The sequence below is a fragment of the Micromys minutus genome (assembly GCF_963924665.1).
Source record: "Micromys minutus genome assembly, chromosome: 5".
Classification (NCBI taxonomy): Eukaryota; Metazoa; Chordata; class Mammalia; order Rodentia; family Muridae; genus Micromys; species Micromys minutus.
In genome coordinates, this window is record NC_137974.1 from 78,435,088 (window position 1) to 78,460,235 (window position 25,148).

Genomic DNA, 25,148 nt, shown 5'->3' on the forward strand with positions numbered 1-25,148 from the left:
AACAGAAAGGAGAGTTTGTAAAGACGGAGAAGGGAGGCAGGGAGGGCCTATGAACCACTGGAGTGAGTGATGAGGAAGTCTGATAGGCACTTCCAGGGACCTGGGGTTGCTTTCAAACAATGCAGGTGGCTCTTCTGGGTTGACAAAGAATGGGAGGGGACAGTTGCCCAACCTGAGGGTACTGTTCATTAAAAAGCTGGTTTTCTGGCCTCTGTGTGTGTGTGTGTGTGTGTGTGTAAGGTGAGGCACCTCCTCACAAGGAACTTCCTCCAGCTGTCTGTTTACAGAACCCACCAGTCAGTGATGCCAGAGCATTAGGTCAGGCCCCTGCTACCAAGCCTTCCCCACAACACTGCATGAGTGTTCCATTCTGTTTGGGCTTTTTGCTGCTGCTATTGATTGTTGCTTTTATTGGCAGACTGTGTACCAAAGTAAAAATAAACACGGGGGTTTGTACAGAGAGATAGAAAAGGGCTCTCTGTGTCTTCAGGGCCATGAGAAGCCTTGCTGGGAGACCCAGGGGGTCAACCCAGGCCCTGTGCTTAGCATAGCTCCTGCAGCTGAGGTAAGGATGTTTGTCAGCCATGTCCCGCCCTTCACTGGGTGGACAGCTGTGGGTGGATAACTGTGGTCATCCCCACACACTGAGTTCATAGCTGCCGGATGACATCCAAGTAGGGCTGACCAGGAAGCGGTGATCTCAAGGCTAGGACGGCAGCCACGCCTCTCAGTTCATTTCCACAAGCAGCTGCCTCAGCTGGTCAGTCACCACAATTTGGGGTTAAGGGTATGGCCCTGAAAGAGCAGGCAGCAACAACTATTACTACACAGGCAAAGACTATTCTGAGAGTTGTCCTGTCATGTTCGATGTGTAACCCAATTGTTCTCACATGCTTAGCCGGGTGATGCTCTGTTATCATTCTTCCTGAGTCAAATTAAAAACAAAAACTATAACTAAACGATAAAAATCAATCAATGCCTGTAAACCCTGCACTTGGGAGGTGATGGACGGAGGATCAGGAGTTCAGGGTAGCTTCAGATCTGGAGAGTTCAAAGCCATATGGGGTTATTTTCGACCTTGTCTCAATAAAATAGTCATCCTTACCGCCATTTACAGGCAGGAACTAGGATTAACGGTGGAGATCTGAAAGGCCAAGGATTTGTGCTTAGATTCAGATTTTGCATCTGTAAGATGTAAAATACTTAGTTTTGTCAGAAGGATTCAGTAACTGTTTCATTTCTGTGTTTACTTGTTTATTGCGCTCCTCCTCCCGCCTCAGTATGGCTTTACTTGCTTGATTGTCATTTTTCTGATGCTAGGCTGTAAACTAAGGTGTGCAAAGATTTTGGCTTGCTATCGTCAGAGTCTGAAAGGCGTGTACATATTCAGTGAAAACTTATCCCTAAATAGAAATGACAGGTGAAAAACATAGGTCAAAACCTGGTCCCTCAAGCACCTTAGGGGTCGGGTGGTCTCTAGACAGAAGAGAGCGAGCGGCGGGCTGGGGGAGTTCGGGGACAGTGACAACCTATTTCTGGCTTTGGGTTAAGGTCAGCAAAACTCCCAGAAGTGAGGAGGCTGTAATGCCAGCTTGAGCCCTCAGGTTCCCCTTTTTTTTTTTTCTTTTTCTAAACCAGGAAATGCATTTTTCTTGCTGTGCCTGTGGAGAAGCACCACCCGCCCCAGAACGGAGCGACAGAGTGCACGGGACCCGGAAGCAGCCGGGCGCGGGCGCGTGGGGCTTGGGAGCCGGGCTCCCTAAGGAGGAGCGCGGGAGAAGCCGGGCGCCTCGCGGAGGCTTGGCTGGGCGCACCCCCGCCGCGGGCTCCCGCGCTCGCCCCGCGCCGTTCCACCTTAAGCACGCAGACCTCCTTAAGCCGGGAGCGCGAGCCGTGGGTAGGGGCGGGATCTCGCATGCAAATAAGGGGCGTGGGGCGGCGGGGCGGGGCGGGCGGGGCGCGGTCTGACGTCAGGCCCTCGGCTGGGGCAGTTGGCGCGGCGGCGGCGGAGCGGCAGGAGGGCAGGAGCGGCGGCGCCGAGTGAGGCGCGCGGCGGGGCGCGGGCAGCGGCGGGGCCGGAGCAACATGGCGCCGGGGGGCGGGGGCGGGCGGCGGGACGGCTGGCCGGCCCGAGGGCGCCTCCTCCTGGCCGCGCTGCTACTGCTGCTATGGACGCGGGCGGCCAGCGGCCAGAGCAGCCCCCAGCAGAGCGTGATCCTAGGCATGAGGCTGGCGAGCTGCAACAAGTCGTGCGGGATGAACCCGGATGGCATCATCTTCGTGTCCGAGGGCAGCACGGTGAACTTGAGGCTCTACGGCCACAGCCTGGGCGAGATCTCCAGCAACCTGATCTCCTTCACTGAGGTGGACGACGCCGAGGCGGTCCACAACTCCACCAACTGCCTGGAGCTCACCAAGGACTTAGTGGTCCAGCGGCTGGTCAATGTGAGCCGCGGGAACACGTCGGGGATGCTAGTGGTGATTACCAAGTTCCTGCGGAGGAGCGAGAACATGAAGCTGTACGCACTGTGCACCCGGACCCGGGCCGATGGGCCCTGGCACAAATGGACGGACAAGGACTCCCTGCTCTTTATGGTGGAGGAGCATGGGAGGTTTCTGCCGCTCTGGCTGCACATCCTTATCGTTTTGGTGCTGTTGGTGCTGTCGGGCATCTTTTCTGGCCTCAACCTGGGGCTTATGGCCCTGGACCCGATGGAGCTGCGCATCGTGCAGAACTGTGGAACTGAGAAGGAGAGAAAGTATGCTCGCAAGATAGAGCCTATCAGGCGCAAGGGCAACTACCTGCTCTGCTCGCTGCTCCTGGGGAATGTGCTAGTCAACACCTCCCTCACCATCCTTCTAGACAACCTCATCGGGTCTGGCATCATGGCAGTGGCCTCCTCTACCATTGGCATTGTCATCTTTGGGGAGATCTTACCTCAAGCCCTGTGCTCCAGGCACGGGCTGGCTGTGGGTGCCAACACTATCGTTCTCACCAAAGTCTTTATGCTCCTCACTTTCCCCCTGAGTTTTCCCATTAGCAAACTCCTGGACTTTGTCTTGGGTCAAGAGATTCGCACTGTTTACAATCGGGAGAAGCTAATGGAGATGTTGAAGGTGACAGAGCCCTATAATGACCTGGTGAAGGAGGAGTTAAATATGATCCAGGGTGCCCTGGAACTAAGGACCAAAACTGTGGAGGATATCATGACCCAGCTACACGACTGCTTCATGATCCGCAGTGATGCCATTCTGGACTTCAACACCATGTCGGAGATTATGGAGAGTGGCTATACTCGCATTCCTGTGTTTGAAGATGAGCAATCCAATATCGTAGATATCCTTTATGTCAAAGACTTGGCTTTTGTTGACCCGGACGACTGCACCCCACTCAAGACGATCACTCGCTTCTACAACCACCCGGTACATTTTGTTTTTCATGACACCAAGCTGGATGCCATGCTGGAGGAATTCAAGAAGGGTAAGGACTGGGGCGTCTCCTAGTTAAATGTCCTTTCGATGCCTCTCATTCCCTTGAAGCATCTCCTGCATGCTTTCTGCCTGCTCTTTTACTCTTCTTGTGCGATTGATTCTGGGTACCTCTGTCCATCGCTTCCTGTGCCTCTGAGATGAACGTTATCAGGCGCAGCAGAAGCAGTTCTTAAGCCTTTGCCTTCTGCCCGGCACTGTGCTCTTCGTGTAGTTGAATCAAAGCTGAAGGAGACACACTTGTCTGGAGGTGGGGGAGGGATACAGGCTCATGCCTGAAAAGAGGCAGCCACCAGGCCTCATGGGGATGGACTTAAAGGGTGGAGAGGGGAAGTAGCCTGGGAACTGGTAGCAGAGGATGTTGTCACAGGGGGTCACATTTGAGGGGACTCTTAAAAGATGAAGTGACTTGGGACCAAGTCACACCCCTCTTGTGGTTCAGCAGGTGGTTCTATCTAGTAGACCTTTTGGCTCTGCTGGTCCATGCCCCCCCCCCAACAGGTTGGAGTATTTGCACACTTTCCCCCTTGAGTTTGTTCCAGGTTTGGAGCTCTAGATTTTGTGGCAGGGTTGTACTGTCAGTCACCCTCCATCCCACAAGCAAAGCTGGGAGGTCTCTCCTTGGCTCCCAACAATGCCAGCCAGCAGTTTCCACTGCTCAGCAGAAGCATGGAGAGCAAGCTATGGCTATTGTTCCATCTTTCCCAAGAGCCGAACAGTCACTTGTCCCCACTCCCAGTCTTCAGGTGGCCTTGCTGTGTGTGTGTGTGTTCTCATGTGTGCTTGGCTAGCTCCCAGGTAGGTAGGCACTTAAGAGGGTTCACTCCCCTGCCTCCAAGCTCAGGGCATACACCCTTTTCCTTATTGCCAACAAAGACTTCCTCCCTCTTCTACTCTGAAACCCTCAAAAGTATCTGTAAACAAGGCAGTTATAGAGTGAGACCCTCCTAGGCCAAAGGAGTTGAGGAAGAAAGGCAGCTCTTTAGAGAAGATCCTGAAGCTCATTCTGCAGGGATGTTGCTTTACGATCCTGGTCTCAACCTTCCTCCTGTTTGTAGAGCTGTCTCTGGCAAAGGCTCAGGCTGACATGAGAACCACTTTTGAACACCAGTTGTGGATAACCCCGGAGTCATTTCTGACTCTGGAAGGTGGTGGGCAGTTTTGAAATGGGATCAAGAGAGAAGAGATGATCTTACCAGATTTGGTCTTAAAAGGTGCACTTGGGTCAGGGTCAAGGCCTGGGAGTCAGGTTAGTAACTCTCTCACCCTTTTAAGTTTTCTACACAGATCTCAGCATCTGAGCTAAGGGCATCTTGAGGATTGTAACGAGGACAGGAGATAAGGAGATTTAGTGGTGTAGACCCAGGAGCCTCTTTCACTTGGGGGTCTGAGTAGGAGCAGTGGGAAGTGTGTCTTGCCCCTATGTTGCAGCTGGGGAACCTGAAAATTTCTCCACAGTGGCTTCCTTTGGAATCTAGTGAGGACTCCCATGACGGTTTCTTTCACACCTGCCTCTGTGGTCTGAGGTGGTTTTCTGGTGACAGATATACCCACCAGTACCTCCCCATCGGTTTGGCTAGGTCTAGATCTAAGTAGTTTGAATTGGCTTAATTTGGTGTCTAGCTCTTGATCCGTAGGGCTGACCTCTGCTCTGTGGGAGCGTGCTGGGTCTGGGCAGGGTGTTTGTGGATTCTACTCTGTCCTGTGAAGAAGTGTCCTTCATTGTGCTGGAAAAACAGAGCTGGCATCTCTTAGGCCACAGTTGTTCTGGACTGAGTCCTACCCCCACAGATTGGTCCACCAGACTTTCCTTGACAGAGGCTTGTGGCCTGAGTCCAGAACTTATGGTGTGGATCCCAGGCAGTTCATGGAAAAGCAGGAGCAGTGTACCCTGTGGGTCAGGAAGATGACAGTGTTACACATTGGTCACTCCTTATGAACAGACCCTGGGCCATGTGTGGTGTCTTCCTGATATCTGGAGGACTTAGAAGACCAGTCTTAATTTCCTAAATTGCCACAGAGGGGTCATGCCTCCTGCTTTGTGGGCTTTCCTGGGTCTCTCCATCAGGTACCTACCCCTTGTCTGAGCCTGCCCAGGATGTGGCACACACCTAGTGTGTACTTCCAGCTTCTAAGATTTTCTTTCCAAGGTTAGTGTCTGGGAAGGCTTTTCTGTTTTTGTTATTAACAAGGAACAAGTGCAGTTCAGCAGTGCCAGTATTATGCCAGAGTGGCATGTTTCAGGGTCTCTGCTGGATCTTTCCCCCCACATTGTATGATGGTTCTGGACCTCACTCTGCCAGAATCCTGCCTAGCTGAAGACTTTCTGTCTGAGGTTTGTTTCTAGTCAGCTTTCTTACTTTGTAGCTGAGGCTGGATTGGATTGTAGGTGTGTGCCCCAAGCCTGCATCTGTAATATTTTTTTTTAAACCAGGTTCTTTAATCCCCACTCCCCAGCTTTGTAAGTTCCTTGAATATGAGGCCCTGCCTTACTGGTTTTCACCACTGCAGGCCTGGCCAACAGATGGGGCCTCAGTGAACGCTAACTGAACAAATGAATGGACGATTGTCTGCTGGGCTACTTCAGGCTTTCCTGTTCCTTAAACACACCTCGACACTCCCAGCTTTGGGGCCTTTGCCCTAGCTGTTGTCCAAGAACGTTAATGTGGCTTCCTTCCCCTAACTTGCCTCCTCAGCATTGCTGTCACCCCATATAAGCCTGTAACCACCACATACATCTATCTCTCTTGACTTTGCCAGTCCTCCTCCACCTTGTGCTCCCTTCTCCTTCTCAGCTCAGGGGCTTAGTGGTTTGCCAAGCCCTCATCTCCACCCAGTACAATCTAAGATCCAAAGGGCAGACTCTGTGCTCTGATGATTATGTTGATAGCTCTGGCATGGCCCTTGGCACACAGTAAGGCCTCAATAAAATATTACCTAGTGAATGAATACATGAATAAAAGACTTGTCAGGTCTGGGAGAAAACTATTGCTCTTCTAGAAGCTTCAGAATTTTGAGACATTTATGCCAAGGCTAAGTGAAGTACTCCAGCATCTCTGGCGTCCCTGTGCAAGGAAAAGCAGTGTGTATGTATCTTGGTACCAGGCATGAAGAGCTTGGGCTTCTGAATGTGACACTCAAGGCCCATTGCCAGTTGTGTCCCTTTGCCTGCTAGTAAGCCATCTTTGGTCATGGGAGGTTTTGCCCAGCCTCCCTCATTAAGATGGATCACAAAATGCCCTGCCCAGCACAGGGTGTGGGGAGTTGAACTCTCCTAGGATTAAGGCAGAGAATCTTGTACCCTACCTACCTCAAGACAGTTAACATTAGATGCTTTTGAACCCTCTTGCCACGTTCAGGACAGGTTGCAGGTGCTCTATGCACCCTCAGGAGTAAGACTCTGTGTGGCATGAAGACATGCCAGTTAATCAAGGCCACCCAGATTCACGGAGTTTGAACCTTGGCCCTTCTGCTGGAACCTCGCCTAAAACTGTTTGCAGTACTGGGTGTTGGGAGTGGGTTTGTCACAGCTTGGAATCCTGAAACAAGAAAGCCCATTGACTCCTAGGCCAGTTTACATCTGACTGCCCCTTAGATGCTTTTGCAAGCACTAAGGCTGAGTCATAAATGACGCTCTCCCCCACCCCAGCATCAAGACCACCTTCCAGCTCTTCTGTGTCCTTTCCTGGGTAGTCCTGCCCCTCCCAGGCCTTAGCTCATCTATACCCATCTTATCTTTCCCCACCCACCTTATAACCCTCAGGACCACTGTATATTGGCAAATATAAACACTACCCAGCTAGAGGTGGGGTTATATTCTACCCAGCTTGGTCACTGACCTATAATGTGACCTTGAACCTGTTACTACTCCTCCCAGCAAATTGTCAGGGTATAATTTGGAGAAGAAAGCAAGCTAGAAATATTTCCGTTTAAAAAAAAATTCCTCCCATATTCCTGTCTGTGCCACGTCAGATTTTCCTATCTAACTTAATTTATTCCCAGAATAACTATAAAGTCAAGAAAGAAAAAACACTGCCTGAGTTTTGCACTCACTCTTGGTTCCTGACATCTGACATACTGTCAGTAATTTCTCCTGCTCCCCACCACAACTACCTGTTGAGTCGTTTGTTCAGTAAGCATTTAACTTTTTGAAGCGCTGTGTGTCAGACACAGCGCTGGCTCTGGGGAGTCAGAGACATGTCAAGCCGTCTATTCGCAGAGCTCACAGTCTGCCTGCTGGGGAGACAGACATGCGACCAAGGCTTGGTGGTGCAAACACACATAGGGCGGGCACTCACAAATGTTCCAGTGTCTGAGGTGTCTGGCTTGTGATTTGGGTATGATAATGTGATTTAACTGTGGTAGGGAAAGGAGACAAGTCAGTTTGGTGAGAATGGAGCAAAAGGAAATGAAATCTCACCCTCTGTTGTTCCTTTGCTCAGCACCATAAACATTAGAGCGTCTCACACTTGCTTCAAACCCCCAGACTTTTTATTGAAAATTAGCATCTCCTTTCTAAAGTCTTTGTGTGTGTGTGTGTGTGTGTGTGTGTGTGTTCCCCTGTGCATGTGCATGTGCACTGAAATTTTTAGGAGTTCTTCCATTCTGCCCTTGTTCCAGGGACCAAATGCTTTTAACCCAGAATCTCACTGGGCTGGTTTTGTTTTCTTGAGACAGTGTTTTACATCATAGCCAGGCTGACTACTAAGGTAGCCCACTGACCTTAAACTCACAAGGATCCTCCTGCCTCAGCCTTCTAGGTGCTGGGATTATAGACATGAGTCACCATGCCTGACAGTCTGCATTTCCGACAGGGTCCCACAGACAAGCGTAACCCACACTACTGTGTAGACTGTCTTGGCGCCTGTGCAGGTGAAATGTTCACACGGGGCCCCAGGAGGAAGGCCAGGGCCAGGCTGGACATTATCACTGCCTGGCTCATGAAGAAAGTGAAAAGGTGTCAAGGACCATATTGGGCTCAGCAGCAAGAAAAAGCTTGGGACGCACAGGCTGTTGAATGGGACATCTAAGCCAGGGGCTCAGAGATAGCAGTGGCATTTGTGTAGCTGATGTCCATCAGTCAGTGATGTGATCTCAAGGAGTCACATCTGAGAGTGATGGCTTCTGTCTGTGTGTGAATGTCACTCTGGACATAGGGCATCGGTCCCAAGTGCGGGCAGCTGACAAAGCCCTTTGCCAGCCTGGCTGCTGCCTCCTTTCTTTCTGCTACTGTGCTATGAGTAGGGGACAGAGCTCTTTGGAGCAGGTTGGCACTGTGCCACTTACAGTCTGGTTCCCTCCAAGGAGCCAGGGCATAGTGATCTTGGTCCTACTGTTGATAGACCTTCCTTAAAACAGTTGTGGGTGTGCCAGAGGATGTTGCCTGTGTCTAGGCCCTAATATGAGCTTCTAAGCGTCTGAGCATTGGCTTTGCCAAAGGCTCTTTGTTTTGGTTTTTTGGTTTTTTTAAGTTGAAAGCATCCAGCTCTGATGGTTTTCTGACACCACAGGTCAGGATAAGGATCACTGAGCAAAGTTTAACCTGGAAACAGATGAGTACTGAGAGCTCAAGGCCCCAGAACAGCACCCAATGGGGACAGTGAACGAAGGGAGGGGACCTCCGTGAGGAGGCTGTCTTGTCACTAGAAGTCTGGAGAAGCAGTGAGGCAAGAGGGCCTTTCAGTGGGCTCTTCACAGGGGCCACTAATTCACACACCTCTTGGGACAGCTTAGACAGACTGCCAGATAGAAAATGAACTCACTGGTCTTTCGTGGGCAGGAGTACCCATGCCTCTTGTGACTGCTTTTCAGCCCTTCTGGCTTTGAAATGCAGATCACTGTGATTTCTCTGTGTATCCCTGCCCACTGTGCATTCCTATCATCCTTTGGACCGAGCCACAAAGGCATCTTTGAGCAGAAGGAAGCCTGTTATGCCTTCAGAGTGACTTACCTGCCAGCTCCAGTCTGCTGACAGAGACTGTGTTTAGCCTGCACTCAGTGTTGGTTACTTAAAGGCTGCACAGCCCAGGAAGTATGTATAGGAGGGGAGTAGGCCAGGCTCTTATGTCACTGCCTCAATGCCTGACTTTGGCAGGACCTACTGGCTCCTTCATCCAACCCATGAGAGGGACAGGCTGCCCTTGCTTGTCTGAAGACTATTCTCTTAACATTTCTTGTGGGCTTAAGGACACTCTGAATTTCTGGAGGGAATTTCTCTGAGGATATGAGGGTTATCCAGGCTCTCAGCTCACCCACCATGGCTCTCGGCCCTGCTGCCATTTCAACCAGCCTGCATCCTGGCATGCCTGTACAGGTCGCAACTGCCCTCAAGTGCCATCTCATTGGGCCAAGCAGCCTCAGTTGTCCTGGACGGTAGTTGTCCCTGTCCTTACAGCTGAGCATGCCAAGATGTCCTGTTGCAAAAAGCTTGGAGACTCTTTTGTAGAAGGAAGTCTCGATTGCTTCTTTGTATTCTTGTTTTATTTATTTACCATTTTCTTTTTTCTTTTACTTTTATTGCTGCTTATTATTTTTTCATAGCCATAAAAAACAAACATGTCATTGCCAGAACTTCAACAAAGATAACAAAAAGTCGGAGCCAAACCAAACTATCAGCATGTGACCAAGAAGGAACTACTTTGAACATTCTGATGTGTTGTGACAGCTCTTTTAGAACTTCACTTTCACGGTAGGGTATGATGGGGCATACTGAAATCCTAGCATTCACGTCTGTAAGCTGAGGTAGGAAGATAGTGAGTTCAAGGTCAGGGCAGCCAGAGATTCTCCAGAGGGTGGTGGGGAGAGAGGGAGAGAGGTTGAGGCCTTCCATTGTTACACATTTTTAAACTTCTCACAACAAACAGCAGTATCAAAACCATGCCCATAGTGACACGGGCCTGCAGTCCTGGCAGCAAATGGGACGGAGGTGGGCAGATCTCAGATTTCAGTCCGGCCAGGGCTGTATGACGAGATGCCGTCTGAAACTAAACACACCGAAAACCATTCTTCTCCATCCGTGTGCTCTGCCTGCGGCTGCCCTAGGACTTTTGACATTGACATCACTGTCTGCAGTTTTATGCCCTGCTTTTTGGAACCCAGCTTAGGTTGGCTCTTCTTAGGTAAGAAGTGACTTTATAATGTTCTGCACTTCAAGGCCCGATGTGCAGTGCCAGCCCGTTTGCTTGAGGGATTAAACTCAGGGGGGCTGGGACATTGCCCAGAGCTTGCCATCAGAGTAGCTTTCCTACTGCAGGTCCCATCTCCTGTGCCCTGGGCAGGGTTCTAGAAAGACTGGTTCCTTGTGCTCTGGAATGCCTAGTCTTTGGCCAGCAGGCAGCCCTGAGCCTCCTTAGGAGGATCCCTTCCCTCCCTCAGACAGGCACACATATGGGGACCCCCACATAGGTAGGGAGGCTCATTCACCTGTTCACACACATCCCCCTACCAGATTTGCATTTGCATAGTTGTAAACATACACACACACACACACACACACACACACACACACACACACACACAGAGGCAGGACTATGCCCTGGTACTTGAAGGCTTTCACACATACTTATATGCACAGGCACTATAGCCCAGAGAGGCCTAGTCCCAGATTAAGTCTTTCTTCTTCTTCTTCAGCTTTCCCAAGAGTTGAAACTAAGCTTAAAAAATAAGTAAATAATCCATGTATAGCCAGTTTATTTGGTGAATTGTTTAGAATGCTGACCTTACTCTCGAACTCAGAAAATTTTCCTGAGTGGCCATGACTCTGCCCATCCATGCTGGTGACTGTGTCTACCTCCGGGTTGATGTGAGGGCTGAAGGAGGTCAGGCATGCAAGGCATTTAACTCTGTGCACAGTACTATGTCATTGTGTAGTAAACATTAGCTATGTTAACTGTTACTGTTCCTATTGTCTAGAACGAGCCCCAGTTGGCACTGACAGTAACTGGTTACACACGGCAGTCGGCCCCACTCTTCAGCATGGCACCTTTCTTTTTTTTTTTTTTTAAGTTATAAATGTATTGAGCTCAGCAAAAAGTTCATTATAGGATAGAGATGGTTCATTGATTAAGAGCAGTTTCTGCTCTTCCAGAGGACTCAAGAGAGGTTCCCAGCACTTATGTTTGTCATAAATCAGTCACCTGGAATTTCACCTCTAGGGTCCGATGCCCACCACAGTCATACATGTGGTCACGTACCCCCCCCCACAATTAAAAACAAAACAAAACAAAAACTTAGTTTCTGTAAAAAGCAAGTCACTAATTTTTTAAAAAGCCTATTATAAAACCATCGGCAAAAAGTCAGATGTTATCTTATTGGTAAGGATCACAAGCTGAGCAGAAAAGAAATAGTATCTGGGTAAGAACTAAAAACTGGGGCTATTCTCTTAAAAAAAAAGTGTGCGTGTGTGTGTGTGTGTGTGTGTGTGTGTGTGTGTGTGTGTGTGTGCACTCTTGTGTATGCATATCCATTTGCATCTATCTGTGTGTGTGCTATGATGGGGGCTGTCCGAGGACAACTCCTGGAGATTGTTTCTCTCTGTCTACCATGTGGATCCCCAGGATGGAAATCAGCTCATCAGGCCTTGTGTGGAGTGCTTCGTACCCTCGGAGCCATCTTGCCTTTCCTCTCTACCCCCAGACTCAGGGCCTTGAGCTCCGGAGGCAAGTGTCTTACTATTGAGCGGCATCCAGCAGTACTGTTTCCCCCTGCTAACTGGGAAATGTCGAGTACCGTCTTAATTGCTGGTACATCCATCCCCCAAATACGAGGACATAGGTCAGGCCAGTCAGCCCGGAGGAATGTGGCCTCTCCATATTCAAGCTCCACCTGGTTATTTTCATTTCAGGATAGGGAGGAAGAGGTCTGGACCAGAGCAGACTTAGAGGGACAAGGGCATAACAAGAGGCTACACACACACACACACACACACACACACACAGAGACAGAGACAGAGATTTGTTTGTTTGTTTATCTATTAAAATGAGAGTCTTATAATGTAACCCAGGCTGATGTAGAACTCACTGTGTAAAACAAAAATCCACAGCAGTCTTCCTGTCTCAGGTATCTGTCTGACTGCTGCAATCATAGGTGTGACCCTCCGTGCCTGGCCCAAAATGTTTATCTCATGGTGATACACAGCTGTATCCCAGTAACACTTTGGGAGGCAGCGACAAGGGGATGGAGAGTTGAAGGCTAACTTGGCCTACACAGAGAGACCCTATCTTGAAAACAGACAAGCGAATGGAAACAGAATGCCTTTCTCAGAAGCGTGAGAGACAAGCAAGAAGGGCCAGGGAGCACTCAGTGCTGCCACCTGGGAACTATGGTATAAGCAGACGGTGGCTTCCAGCCCAGTCCTTTGAGAAGTCGCTGCCTTCTGAAAAACAGAGGGGCTGGCAAGATGGCCGCTGCCCCTTTGGGTAAAGGTACTTGTTGCTAGGCATGGTGACCTGAGTTTAGTCCGGGGTCCACATGATGGAAGGAGAGAACGGGTTTCTTCAGTTTGTGTTCTGACCTCCGAAAGGAAATGGGTACAATCACACCCTAAATAAGCAAAGAAGCACAGCGTAAAATAATGACAAATAAAAGAAGGGACAAGCAGAGAGCTTAGAGAAGGAGACGTCTGATTACTGACAATACTCATCAAATGCTTAGGTGGGTGCTGAGGCTGAGCAGGCCAGGTCTTCACGTCCCGTGCTGATGGCTCTAGAAGCCACACTGCTGAGCACTGTCACTTGAGTTATCGATTAGAGATTGTGGTGGAAGGGTGACAGTGAGGGAGGTGGAAGTGTGGCCTCGAACTGTTACCCTAGCTATTAGACAGGCTGAGGCAGGAGGATTGCAAAGTCAAGGCCTGCCTGGGCTTTGGCGTGTGTTGAGGTCAGAGGTCAGTTTCGGGAGTAAGTTTTCCACTTTACCTTGTGAACTCAGGTCTCCACACTCACAGGCTTAGAGCCCTCCAGCTGAACACACTTTTTTTTCTTTTCCTTCCTTCTTTCCTTCCTTCCTTCCTCCCTTCCTTCCTCTTTTCTCTTTCCAATCCTTTCCCCTTCCTTTGGTCCTCCCTTCCTTTTTTTCTTCCCTCCCTCCCTCCCTTCCTCTCTTCTTCCTTCCCTTCTTCCTTTCTTTTTTAAAGATAAGGTTTCTCTGTATCCCTGACTGTCCTGGAACTTACTCTGTAGACCATGGCCTTGAACTCATAGAAACCCATCTGCCTCCGCCTCTGCTTCCTGAATGCTGGGATTAAAAGGCTTGTGCCACTATGCCTGGCTTTTTCCTCCTGTTGGGGGGCAGGAATGGGAACACTCTCACTAAGTAGCCTTGGCTGGTCTTCAATGAATTTTCATGAACTTCAGTTTCCCCCAGTGCTAGGATTACAGGTGTGTGCCATCATGGCCATTTTAACAGGTTTTGATGTGTGCACACATTATACAGCAACTACATCAAACTAATTATTGTATGAATTCCCTCATGTAATTAACATTTGTGTGTGTGTGTGTGGTAAGAGCACTTGGTCTTGCATTGTTAGTAACTGTATTCACCATGTTGTACATTAGAGCTGTTCAGCTCATTTTGAAGACCAATATCTGCTCACCCCCAGTCAGTGCCTCTCTTGCTTTTCTAGGCTTTTGATGACTTCAGCACCTTGTGCAAGAATGAGTGTGTGTATACGTGTGCGTGTGTGTGTGTGTGTGTGTGTGTGCGCGCGCGCGCGCGCGCGTGCGCTCATACATAGCTGCTCACCTGGGACTTTTCATGGAGCTGTAGTGAGCTTATATATAGACGGCAGCAGGCGGGAACATAGGCAGCAGCCTTACTCCTTGCACACTCTTGACCAACTCGTGAGAAGTTTTGGGTTTTCCATGGGCTCATTTGAGTTCACTGATTTTATTTTATTTTTTGGTGCCGGGGATTGGAGGCTGAACCTATAGTCTCCTAGACGCCAGACAAATGCTCCTCTGCTTATACAAGATGCTGGGAAGGCCCTTCCCAGCCCTGCCAGTGTACTAGAGCAACTCCAAAGAATCAGGGAAGTGCAACTTGTAGAGTTGCAGTATCACATTGAAGGATGACGCACATCGACAAGGTCTGGGCAGGCTGGAGGCTCAGGGTCTGTGCCCGTGGAGTCTAGACATCTTCCCTCCTGGGACAGCAGTGTGGTCACCAGCCAGAAAGCCCCACCCAGCTTGTATCAGGGCTACAGTACATAGGCATGGTTGCTTAAAGTCTGTTCCAGCCCCCCCCCCCCCCGTCCTGGAGACCAGCAGTGCAAAGTCCCAAGTTTGTATTAGTTATTGAGCTTGATTTTCTAGTGACTACTGCCTGGAGCTGTCTGTGAGCCTACCCCAAGGTGCTTTTTTATTGGAGCAAAGACATTTGGGCTTTTGAAGCCTTGTGCTAAGAGCCAGGAAACCGGAGTCAAACACTAGATATGTCTTTTAGCCTACACACAAGTGTAGAGAAATAGAATTAACCTTTATTGTTCACCTTGCTATAAACTGAGTCAGTCTAGTAATTCTTATTCCGAACTCTCGGGGTTTATGTGGTTACCATCTGAGTGATGGCAGCTTGCTCAGTCTCTGTTAAGCTGTTCCTGATCCTCATCTTGGCTTTGCTTTGTTTCACTGATTGGGATGTCATGGGTCCTGCTGTCCTTGCCTCACTCTTGGCTCAGGGGAAGTTTACAGAGCTGATCTCGAGGGCTGGGGAGCAGCTCAGCAGCTCGGCGCTTACCTGGCATGCTGGACAGCGGTTTGCTTAGCATGAGGGTGGGACTCAGGATGAGAGAAACACTCGTCACTGTGATGCTGCGTCTTTTAACTTTTGTAGACCTCCTTTATCAGAGACATTCTCCCCTGAGCAGTTAAGCTCCCCCCCCCAAGGTTAGTGGACACTGTCCTTCCACCTTTTTGTGGGTTCTAGGGATTGACCCCAGGCTGCCAGATTTGCATGCAATCCCCTTTTACCTGGTGATATAACTGAGTGCTTCTTTTGAGATACTTTTTCCCACATTGATCCGAATGTTGCAGGACTGGAGCTGACCTGCCGTCTTCTTGATTTATTGCGCCCCTTTAACATCACTAGATTTAATTGCTAACAACTTTTCTGGGAATGTTGGCACTTACGTTCATGAGAGATGGAGCTGTGGTTGTTTTTCCTGTGATTATAAGATGCCATCAGCTTTCTTAATAGCAGGAAAAAAATAATTGTTTAATAATTAAGTCTTTTCCCCCTCTTGTAATTAATATCTCACTTTAGGTGAGCAAGTTTGAACATATCAGATAATCTTCTTGTCCTCTGGTCTCTCTCCTTGCTCTAGTACCGGCCTCTTACATCACCTCTGCTGCTATTGCTGTTGGTTTTTCTCCCTCTTCAGGTTTGGCTATCAAGATCTAGAATCATTTTAATAGTTTGTAAACAATTTGGAGCTGGTATAGGACTACCAGGAACCAACTGGAGTTCACTAAGGGGGAAAATCGCTTACTTTCTTTTCATGAATGTGTAATGGGGTAGAATTACTAGGCTCATGCAGTGGAACATCAGTCTCAGGATAGAATGTGCTTGGATTTCAGCAAAGCCTTTAGCAGAATTTCCTATTAAATGTTTATGGCTAACATGCACATGTCTGTCCACTATTATGGCCTGGCGTTTCCATACATATGTCAGTAACTTATTGGCCAACTGCCCATAGGTTTGAAGAACCTCTTAAGGCAAAGGAGCAGAGGCCCAGTAGAGGAAGGACTCCTGGCTGGGTACTGCTGGGATAGGACGGAGGCAGCACATTCTGCTTCCTTGCTTCCCACTCTGATTCCACCAGACAAGGCACAGGGCGCTCCTGAAACAAGAGAATTGAGTGGGAAGGCAGAGGCAGTTTGCTGGGAGGGGTGAGCCCAAAAGGAGGCTGGCGGTACCGGTGTACCCCTGGGCTCCCTGGGAGCTCCTGGCTACGCTCTTCCTGTGAAGAGAGCCTGCACCCAGACACCAGCTTATCAGCCAGGTCGACACCAGGGCTGGACACTCAGACTCTTCTCGCTTTCCTGCCACTGTGACCAGGGGGACAAGTTCTGTGTTTTAGTCGTTGTGCCTGGCTTTGGATCCTTAAGTCTCTTGTGAGTTCTTCTAACTGTCCCTAACCATCCCACCAAGATACCTTAGATCTGAACAGAGTCTATATTAGATAATTTCAGAAACATTTAAAGAACCTGTCCTGGACACCTATCTTAAGTTCGTGGAGATATGGTCAGTTTCACACACACACACACAGGCACACGCACACACATATGCACAGGTTCCATGTAATTCCAAAGGGGAAGGCACAGTTGAAGAGCACTGCCTAATGAATATTATGAGACCAGCTCAGTGGTAGAATGCTAGCTAAGAGAACTGTGGCCCTGGATGCAGTGCCCAGCCCTGAAGAGGGAACTTTGGGGTGGGGGAGGTGTTCAGAGAATTTATGTATCTCAGATTCACATCTGGCTTAATAAAACCTAATGACACAGGAAATAAAAAGAATGTGAAGTATTTTTAAAGTAACAAACAAAACCCTATATGTGGTGATCTAATCCAGAGAATGGAAATTCTGTCACCTGTATAGACAGAGGTTTCATTTCTGAGACCGTCTCATGCTCTGCTATTATTTCTGCTTGTCCCAGAACTCATGATTCACCTGAATCCACTTCCCCCGTGCTGGGGGTGTCGGTCTGTGGCATCCTGCTACACATTCTTATATTCATTTAAAATACCCTCACTCCCCCAAAATTACAGTTAGCTGGAGATATCTTGGAAAGGTAGGCTTATTTTCAAGTGACAGGGATTAAATCCAAGTTACTCGGTGGCATTGTGGTTTGCCGTTAAACTACGCTCCAGCAAGGCACGATTATAAACGCTCTTAACTTTTCTTGCTTCCTCTTTTGTTGTCAGTGTCAAGAGGAACGTGTTGAACATTTCTGGTTCTAGATCTGCATGTCCAGGAGCGGTGGCACATGCCTTTAACCCCAGCTATCTCTCAGGAGGCAGGGATGATGGATGGGTCTCTGAGCTTGAGGCCAGCCTGGTCTACATAGTTCCAGGACAGCCAGGGCCATGTAGAGACCCTGTCTTAAAACCTCAAATATTTTGTATGTGTCTGTGTGTGTGTACCTTTTCAGGATAACTACAGCTAACTGTAGTAGTTTTGTGGGGGAGTGATGGCATTTTTAAAATGAAATACATTTTATGTGTGTGTGTATATATATAATATTACCATGCATAGCATGCATATACATACTTACCTGTATGTATGTATGTATGTATGTATGGTAATATTAATTATTGCTTACTCCTAACAGGACTTGTGGGGTTGGGAATGTAGGTTAGTTGGTAGTGTTTGCTTTACATACCTGAAGCCTTTGAATTTGATCCTCAGTACTCCATAGGCTTAGTGTGGCATCGTGCCTGTGATCCCTGTGCTCAAGAGGTAGAGGCAGGGAGATCAGAAATCCCATGTTATCCTCAGCTACATAACATGGCTACACGAAACCCCTACAAGTAGTCAGAGGCAAGAAGCAGGGGAGCTGATTAGTTTGTGTCAACTTGACTCAAGCCAGAGTCAGAAAAGACCTCCATTAGGTTCACCCACAGGCAGGCCTGGGGTGCCTCTTCATGATTAATGGGGAGAACCCAGCCCATTGCAGGTGGTGCTATTCCTGTGGTGGTGTCCTGTGTATCTAAGGAAGTGGCACCGCCCACGGCTTCCACCTCAGTTCCTGCTCTCAGGTTCCTGCCCTGATCGTCCATCTTGACTGTCCTTGGTGGAGTGTTGTGACTTGGGCTGTGTAAGCCCAGGAGGTCCTTTTCTTTTCAAGTTTTTTTTTTTTTTGTCATGGTCTTTATCACAACAATAAGAATTTAAGATAGATAGCAAATTTGGGGCCAGTCTGGGCAAAACTCTGTCTCCAGGAAGTCCTTTAGAGATACAAATTGAAATACTAGATATCTGGATATCAGTAGGTATAATTTTATAGATGTTTACAGATAAAGCCTGGGCAGAGAGAGAGGAAGCGAGACTGGCCAAGGGCAATGAAGTGTTTGAAGGAGATGAGGCTGTGATTATGTCATTACCTCTACTTTTGTATGTGTTTAATATTTCCCATAATAACTGACATGGAAAATGAAAAGCTCCAGCATGTCCCTGGAGTGGGAGGGCGGACCCAGGGTCTCTGTCCTCTTTTTGTCAGCAGCTCTGCCCTGGAGCTGAGGATTGGGACGGAGCACATAGCCAGTCCTTGCAGAGTGACCCTGGATGTGGCTTCTCCGGTGAAGTGAAGCTCAAGGTCCAGGTCTGTAGTAGGAGACAAAGCCGCACTTCCTGGGACCCTTCTCAGTAAGTGACAGTGGGGACAGACAGGCTTCTGGAGAGAAGGTCGTCCTAAGGGTGTGGTGGTGACACCATGTGTTGTCTGCTATGCAGAGGGATAACTGAGGCATGGCCGTCTTTATGGGGCTATGATTTCGTTTAATCAAATTTTATTGAGAGAACGTGAGAGAAAGTGGGGGGGGGGAGGCTGGGGATTGACCTCAGCTCATCAAGCTCGGTGACATGTGTGTTTTTATGTGCTACGTCATCTTTCTAGCCCCAGTCTTACTCCTTTTGGACAATGGACCCCACTTTGTCACTCACCTTGGGCTTAAGTACTCTTCCTAGCAGTCAGCCCCCTGAAGAACTGAGACTATAGAGCTAGCCCCCAGGGATTTTCCAAGCTTTCTAATGGACACACTGTTCAAAAGAGGTGGCTTTAGTCTGTATCTCTGCTCTCTCAAATATTAGATATGCACAGGTATTATTTTGATAGTACGTTTCACAAAACAATTAAGAACAATTCTTCATTACATTTATTTATTATGTTTATATGCACACATTCGAGATTGTGCCCTGATGTGTGTGTGTGTGTGTGTGTGTGTGTGTGTGTGTGTGTGTGTGTGTGTGTGTGGAGGGCAGGCCAAAGGACAACTTGCAGGAATTGGTTCTCTCCTTCTACCATGTAGCCAAGAGATCAAACTCAGTGCAGGGCCCTTCTACCCACTGAGCCATCCCACCAGCCCAACATAATATTTAAAGAAGTAAAGATGAAGTCACCATACTTAAAAATTTGTTTTCCTAATAGTTATTAATGTAAAATAATGTAAACAAAACAAAATCTGGTGGCTCTCAAGACACACAGTGCACCCAATGTAGGATCCATGGTTAATGTCAATAGCTAGAAGTCTGTTCTACTTATTTATTTTATGTATGTGAGTGTTCTATCTGCATGTCCACCTGAATGCCAGAAGAGGGCATCAGATCCTGGTATAGATAGTCGTGAGTCACCTTGTGGTTGGTGGGCATTGAACTCAGGACCCCTAGAAGTGCAGACACTGCTCTTAACCCCTGAGCCGTCTCAGCAGCCCTAGCCCATGGCCTTTCTAGTCATGTTCCGTCTGAGCCTGTCATTGCCTCCCAGGAGGCACAGACGTCAAATCTCTGTCTGCTTGATGAATATGTGGCTTAAAGTGCAGGACACCCCTGTGTTACTCCCTCTCAGGGGCTGGAGAGGGAGTCAAATGTACAGACCCTCCCATGAGCAGGCAGATCTGGACAGGCCCCACAGTCGGGGTATGTGCAAACAAAAGAGAAATTTACTTATTTTGGACTTGTACCTAAGTGTAAACAGAACCGGTACTGACAGGTTCCAGGTAGGCCTAGCCCTGCGGTCTGTGTTCTGCCGTCTTCAGAAACCCCTATCACCTCCTGGTTTCCCTCTGTTTTTGGCAAGTGGGTCATTGGCCACTCACGCTCTCTCTTCCCCTCTGGGTTGTCTTCAGTCAAGTTTCTGCCTTCTTTATCTTTCACTCCATTGGTTTTCCCTTTGTCATTTATGTCCTTTTAAAACAAAAGCCTGGGGCTGGAGAGATGGCTCAGCAGTTAAGAGTCCTTGCCCTTTCTAGGGCCTGGGTTTGGATCCAAACACCCACAGGATAGCTCACAACGGCCTGTAATTCCAGCTCAATGGATCTGATGCCCTCTTCTGGGATTCAAGGGCACTGGATGCACTTAGTACATGTACACAAACACAGGTGCATGCACAGATATGCATGCAAACAGAACACCCACATACATAAAATAAAAATCAATAGTTTTTAAAGATTAAAATACATAGCCTGGCGTGGTGGCTCACACCTTTAATCTCAGCACTCGGGAAGCAGAGGTGAGTTCCAGGCCAACCTGGTCTACAAAGCAAGTTTCAGGATTGCCAGGACTATACAGAGAAACCCTGTCTCAAAACACCAAACAATAACAAAAAGATTAAAAACATACCTAAGACAGGCATAGTGACACACAACTTTAATCCCATCACTTGGAAGATAGAAGCAGGAGGAGCTCTTGAGTTCTAGGCCAGGTAGGGCTATATAATAAGACCATATCATTAAATAAATAAATTAATTAATTAAAATAGATTAAATAAATAATTAAATTTAAAGTGACATACTTATGGTGTGGTGTTTTCATTGGTGTTGTCTATTGAATTGTTGGCTTCCTGAGCATCCACTGTGTGCTTAGCCTATGTTAGAGGAATGAACCAGCAAGGCCACCCTGCAATTGCTGGGGAGAGTGAAGCCGGGACTCCTGCTGATGAGGGAATGTGGAGATCACTTGAGCTTCACCGTTGATGTCAAGATGGACAGGAAGGAGGCTGGTATCAGTAGCATGCCCAGTGGGTGGAACTCTGGGACCCTGGCTGAGAGGGAAAAAGGCTCAGAAAGGGGCAGGCAGTATTTCTTTTTGTATGGTTGGGTTTTTGAGACAGGGTCTCCCTGTGCCACCTTGGCTGACCTATGACTGAATATGTAGATGAGTTTAGCTTTGAAATCCTGGAGATCCTCCTGCCTCTGCCTTCCGGGTGCTGGGATTAAAGTGTGTCAAGTCCTGTTTACTTAGTTTGGAGCTGGCCTTTATTCTAGTGCCTGAATTAGTCAGGAAGAAGCTGCCTTGCTTTCTGTGGCTCTCCTATTTTACTGTGATGGTGAGAAGAGAGATAGATACAGTGCCAATGTGCAGTGCACAGTGAAGCCGGGTGATGGCTCTCCCTGTGCGGCTTCTCCTTGCTGCCCTGCTTGGCTGGTCTGAGCCAGTCTCACTGTGTCTTCCAGCCTAACATCAGACTTCCTCTGTAGTCCAGCCTGGTCTTGAACTTGTGATGATCCTCCTGCCCCAGGCTCCTGTGTGCTGAAATTACAGGTACGCGTCACCACACCCAGCTTCTATAGTGTTTATAACTCGTATTTGTTTTGTTTTGTGCATACCATGAATCACTGGCTCCTCCAATAAATTTAGGTCTGAGTCATCCTTTATAGCCACTGCAATTCTGTGTTATAAATATTGGTTGGATCTTCCTGGCTACACCTTGCACACTATGTGGGAATTTCGTTGTAGTAAGTCACTTCCTAGGAGTGGAAGAAAGGGCTGAGTCCAAGGCCTTGTACATTGAACATTTTTATATATGTTGCCATGTTCCTGAAGAAAACATGTAAACTCTTATCAGTGTGACTAGTTCTATTAATGCAGAATACCGATCTGGTAAATCGAAAGATCACCACCTCCTGTAGTTTACTGGGTTGGGTCCCTAGCACTGCCAAACAAAGCAACCGACCAATAGGTAAATTTTAAAACCCAACGTGATTTGCATTTCCTTGGGTTAATTTGTATTTATTATATTTGTATTTAAAATTAAGCTTGTAGGCTGGAGAATTACAGTAAATTCCAGACCAGCCTAGGGTACAAAGTTTCAGGGTACCATGAGGTACAGATGGAGACCCTGTCTCAATAAAAGGGCGTGAGGTAAGTGGGCAAAGAGATGGCTCAGTGGCTAAACACAAACTAGACTTGTGATTTTTCTAATTAGTTTACAAAGACTTGGAGTGATATGGACTGACTGGCCTGGTTAGCCCAATACCTCTCAGTGAGTAGTCTCTTTTTCTTTTGATTCAGACGTCAGATTTGTAATCTGATCTCTCTCTCTCTCTCTCTCTCTCTCTCTCTCTCTCTCTCTCTCTCTCTCTCATACACACACACACACACACACACACACACAAAGGGGTGCATGTGCCAACTGGAGGTTTTATTTTGTTTTAAAAGCGAGGTCAACTGGTTTGGCCTGCAGTTAGCTCACTGTAGCCCAGGCTAGCCTCTACATTCCGAGGGCTGGACTTGATTTCTGAACCCTTTCATCAGTTTGCCCAGTACAGCAGTGCTTTAGTCATGGTAGCCTTATTTCCAGACATGGTGGCATGTGTCTATGGAAGAGGCCAAGGTTAAGAGGATTACATGATCCAAGGAACCCAAGAGTTTGAGAGAAGCCTGGGCACCATAGTGAGACCCTCATATTGAAAACAAATAAGATTTGGGCACGTGAAATGGCTCAGGGGGTAAAGGCTCTTGTTTCACAAACCTGACCTACCTGAGGTAGAACTCTAGAACCCACATAAATATGGAAAGAGAACCAATTCCACAGACTTGTCCTCCACCCTCCTACATGCACGTGGCATATCCTCTCCACTCCCGACATACACACAATAATAAGTGAAACCATTAAGGTATATAAGTAAAGTTAATTCGAATTACATTAGGGGCTTTCTTTGGTATTCCTTTCTGTTGTGACTGGCATGTCTTGTCTTGGCATGGGTACCTCAGGTCAGCCCCAAGCTGTGGATAAGGTGATCTTTATGTTTGCATGGTTATGTGAAACTACAGCTTGCTCCTGGGCAGTTTAGTGACTGGTTCTCTTGTCTGTTTTCTGGGGGAGCAGGAGTGTGGCCACGCCTCTCCCTCGCTTGCCCATTCACGTGGCCGTAATGGGTCAGTGGTATTGGACTCCTCTCAGTGCTCAGCAACCCCACATTCTTCTTTTATTGTTTATTAGGATTAATTATCATTATTTTACATAGGCTCACACTTGGGCCCTTGTGTTTGCTGCAGTGCGAGTGATTTACCACCTGTGCCATCTCCCCAGCGCCATCCCCCCCCCCCCCCCCGGCCTTCTTACAGCCTTGGAAACCCAGCGTGACTGAGCACAGTTTGAGCGGGTACAGCCTACCCGGCAACCACAGCCTTTTGGTCTCCTAGATTCTGCCAGGTCATTTGCCCGGCCTGGGAGGCAAACGGTCACCACACAGATGAAGCTAAGATAATGGATGAATGGCCCCAGTCTTCCCAGCCTGGAAGGCAAGGAGTTTGTCCCACTCATGCCTCTCCCACCCCTTCTCGCTGGGATGGGCGGCTGCTCCTCCTGCTGGCTGAGGTCAGCACTATTAATAGCCAGCTTAATCCTGCTCAAGCTTGGGTAAAGGGAGGAAAAGGAGCTGTTGCCAGGAAATGAGTGTCCAGCCATCTGTAGGTGCAGACCAGTGACCCAAAGCCATGGCGTCCCGTCACCAAGTCAATACCCAGGACCTGTTGTGGGAACTTGGGATTTTGCCTTATTGGGTGACCCAGTGAGAAGGTCACCTAGCATAGCACCACCTCTGGTAGTAAGATCCCTTGTCTGATTAGGGCCTTGTTTCTTCCCGGGGAGAAAAGTAGCTGGACTGATGGGGGCCCCTTTGGACTTTGAGACCCAGAACCCAGTAACGCATTTCCTTATAGTCTTTGATGGATTGTAAACATTTATTTTTATGGGAGAGAGGAAGACATGGCAGTTTGTTAAAATGAGTGTGGTGCAGGGTGGGGTTCTGGCCTTCTAGGGCTCTGGAGACTTCCTTTTAAAATCTGGATGAGGGTTTGGAGCACCTGGATACTGGGAATACCAAAGCCTTTGGGGTGAGCTGGGATGCTGTGTGAGCGTTGAGCAGAGATGACAGATGTATCACAAGGGATGGTGGCACACTTAGGTAAGCCCAGCGTTGGGAAGGAAGGCAGGGGGATGAGAAGTTCAAGGTCATCATATGCTACATAGTGAATTCAAGGTTAGCATGGTCTACATGAGACCCTGTCTCAGAAAACCAAACTAAACAAAACCAGATGCAACATGGGAAAGCTGGAAACAAAGGGTGTCACCAAGGGACTGAGATTATATAGGTCCTTTCTCGATTTGCCTTCAGCTTTTAACCTGTTCCATGTGAACCAGGGCCATGGCGGGGGTGGGGGAGTGTAAACTCACCTATAGCTGGCTGGGGAGGGTTAGGTTCCTCCTGGCTAGGTCTGGGACAAAGGTCAGTAAAGGGTAGAGTGGGCAAGCTTGCCTTAAAGTAGAACCTGATACACCAAGGACAGCCAGGACTCCAGGATGTCTCTTTTCTGTGGTCCCACCCACTCGTCTGTCCCCTTTCAAATGGTGCTGGCACTTAAGACTTTGGGAGAAGCAGTATTAAAATGTTTTTACAGTATTTCCTTGCATTTTGTTTTATTTATGTATATGTGGGCACTTGCGTGCTATAATGCACACGTGCATATGTCAGAGGGTAACTTTGTCTTTCTGTTTGTTCTTTTTGCCTGGTGGGTTCTCTGTATTAAACTCAAGCCATCAGGCCAGGCCACACCCTTACGCACCCAGCCATCTTGCAGTCCGGACCTTAGAATGCTGTCTTGTTTGTTTATTTATTTATATGTGTTTGTATGTATGTCAGTGTGTGAGCATATGTATATGCACATG

General features: G+C 48.3%; 1 protein-coding gene across 2 annotated transcripts in view; it reads left to right on the forward strand.

Moving 5' to 3' along the window:
• Window positions 1-2,085: 2,085 nt before the first annotated feature.
• The window catches only part of CNNM4 (cyclin and CBS domain divalent metal cation transport mediator 4), a gene marked incomplete at its 5' end in the record, with an annotated part of 37,403 nt that continues 14,340 nt past the window's right edge, over window positions 2,086-25,148 (forward strand). For both annotated transcript variants that reach the window (XM_080916758.1, XM_080916759.1), the window contains one exon: window positions 2,086-3,481. In XM_080916758.1, the coding sequence (XP_080772884.1) occupies window positions 2,086-3,481 (1,396 nt within the window). The remainder of the gene's footprint in view (window positions 3,482-25,148) is intronic.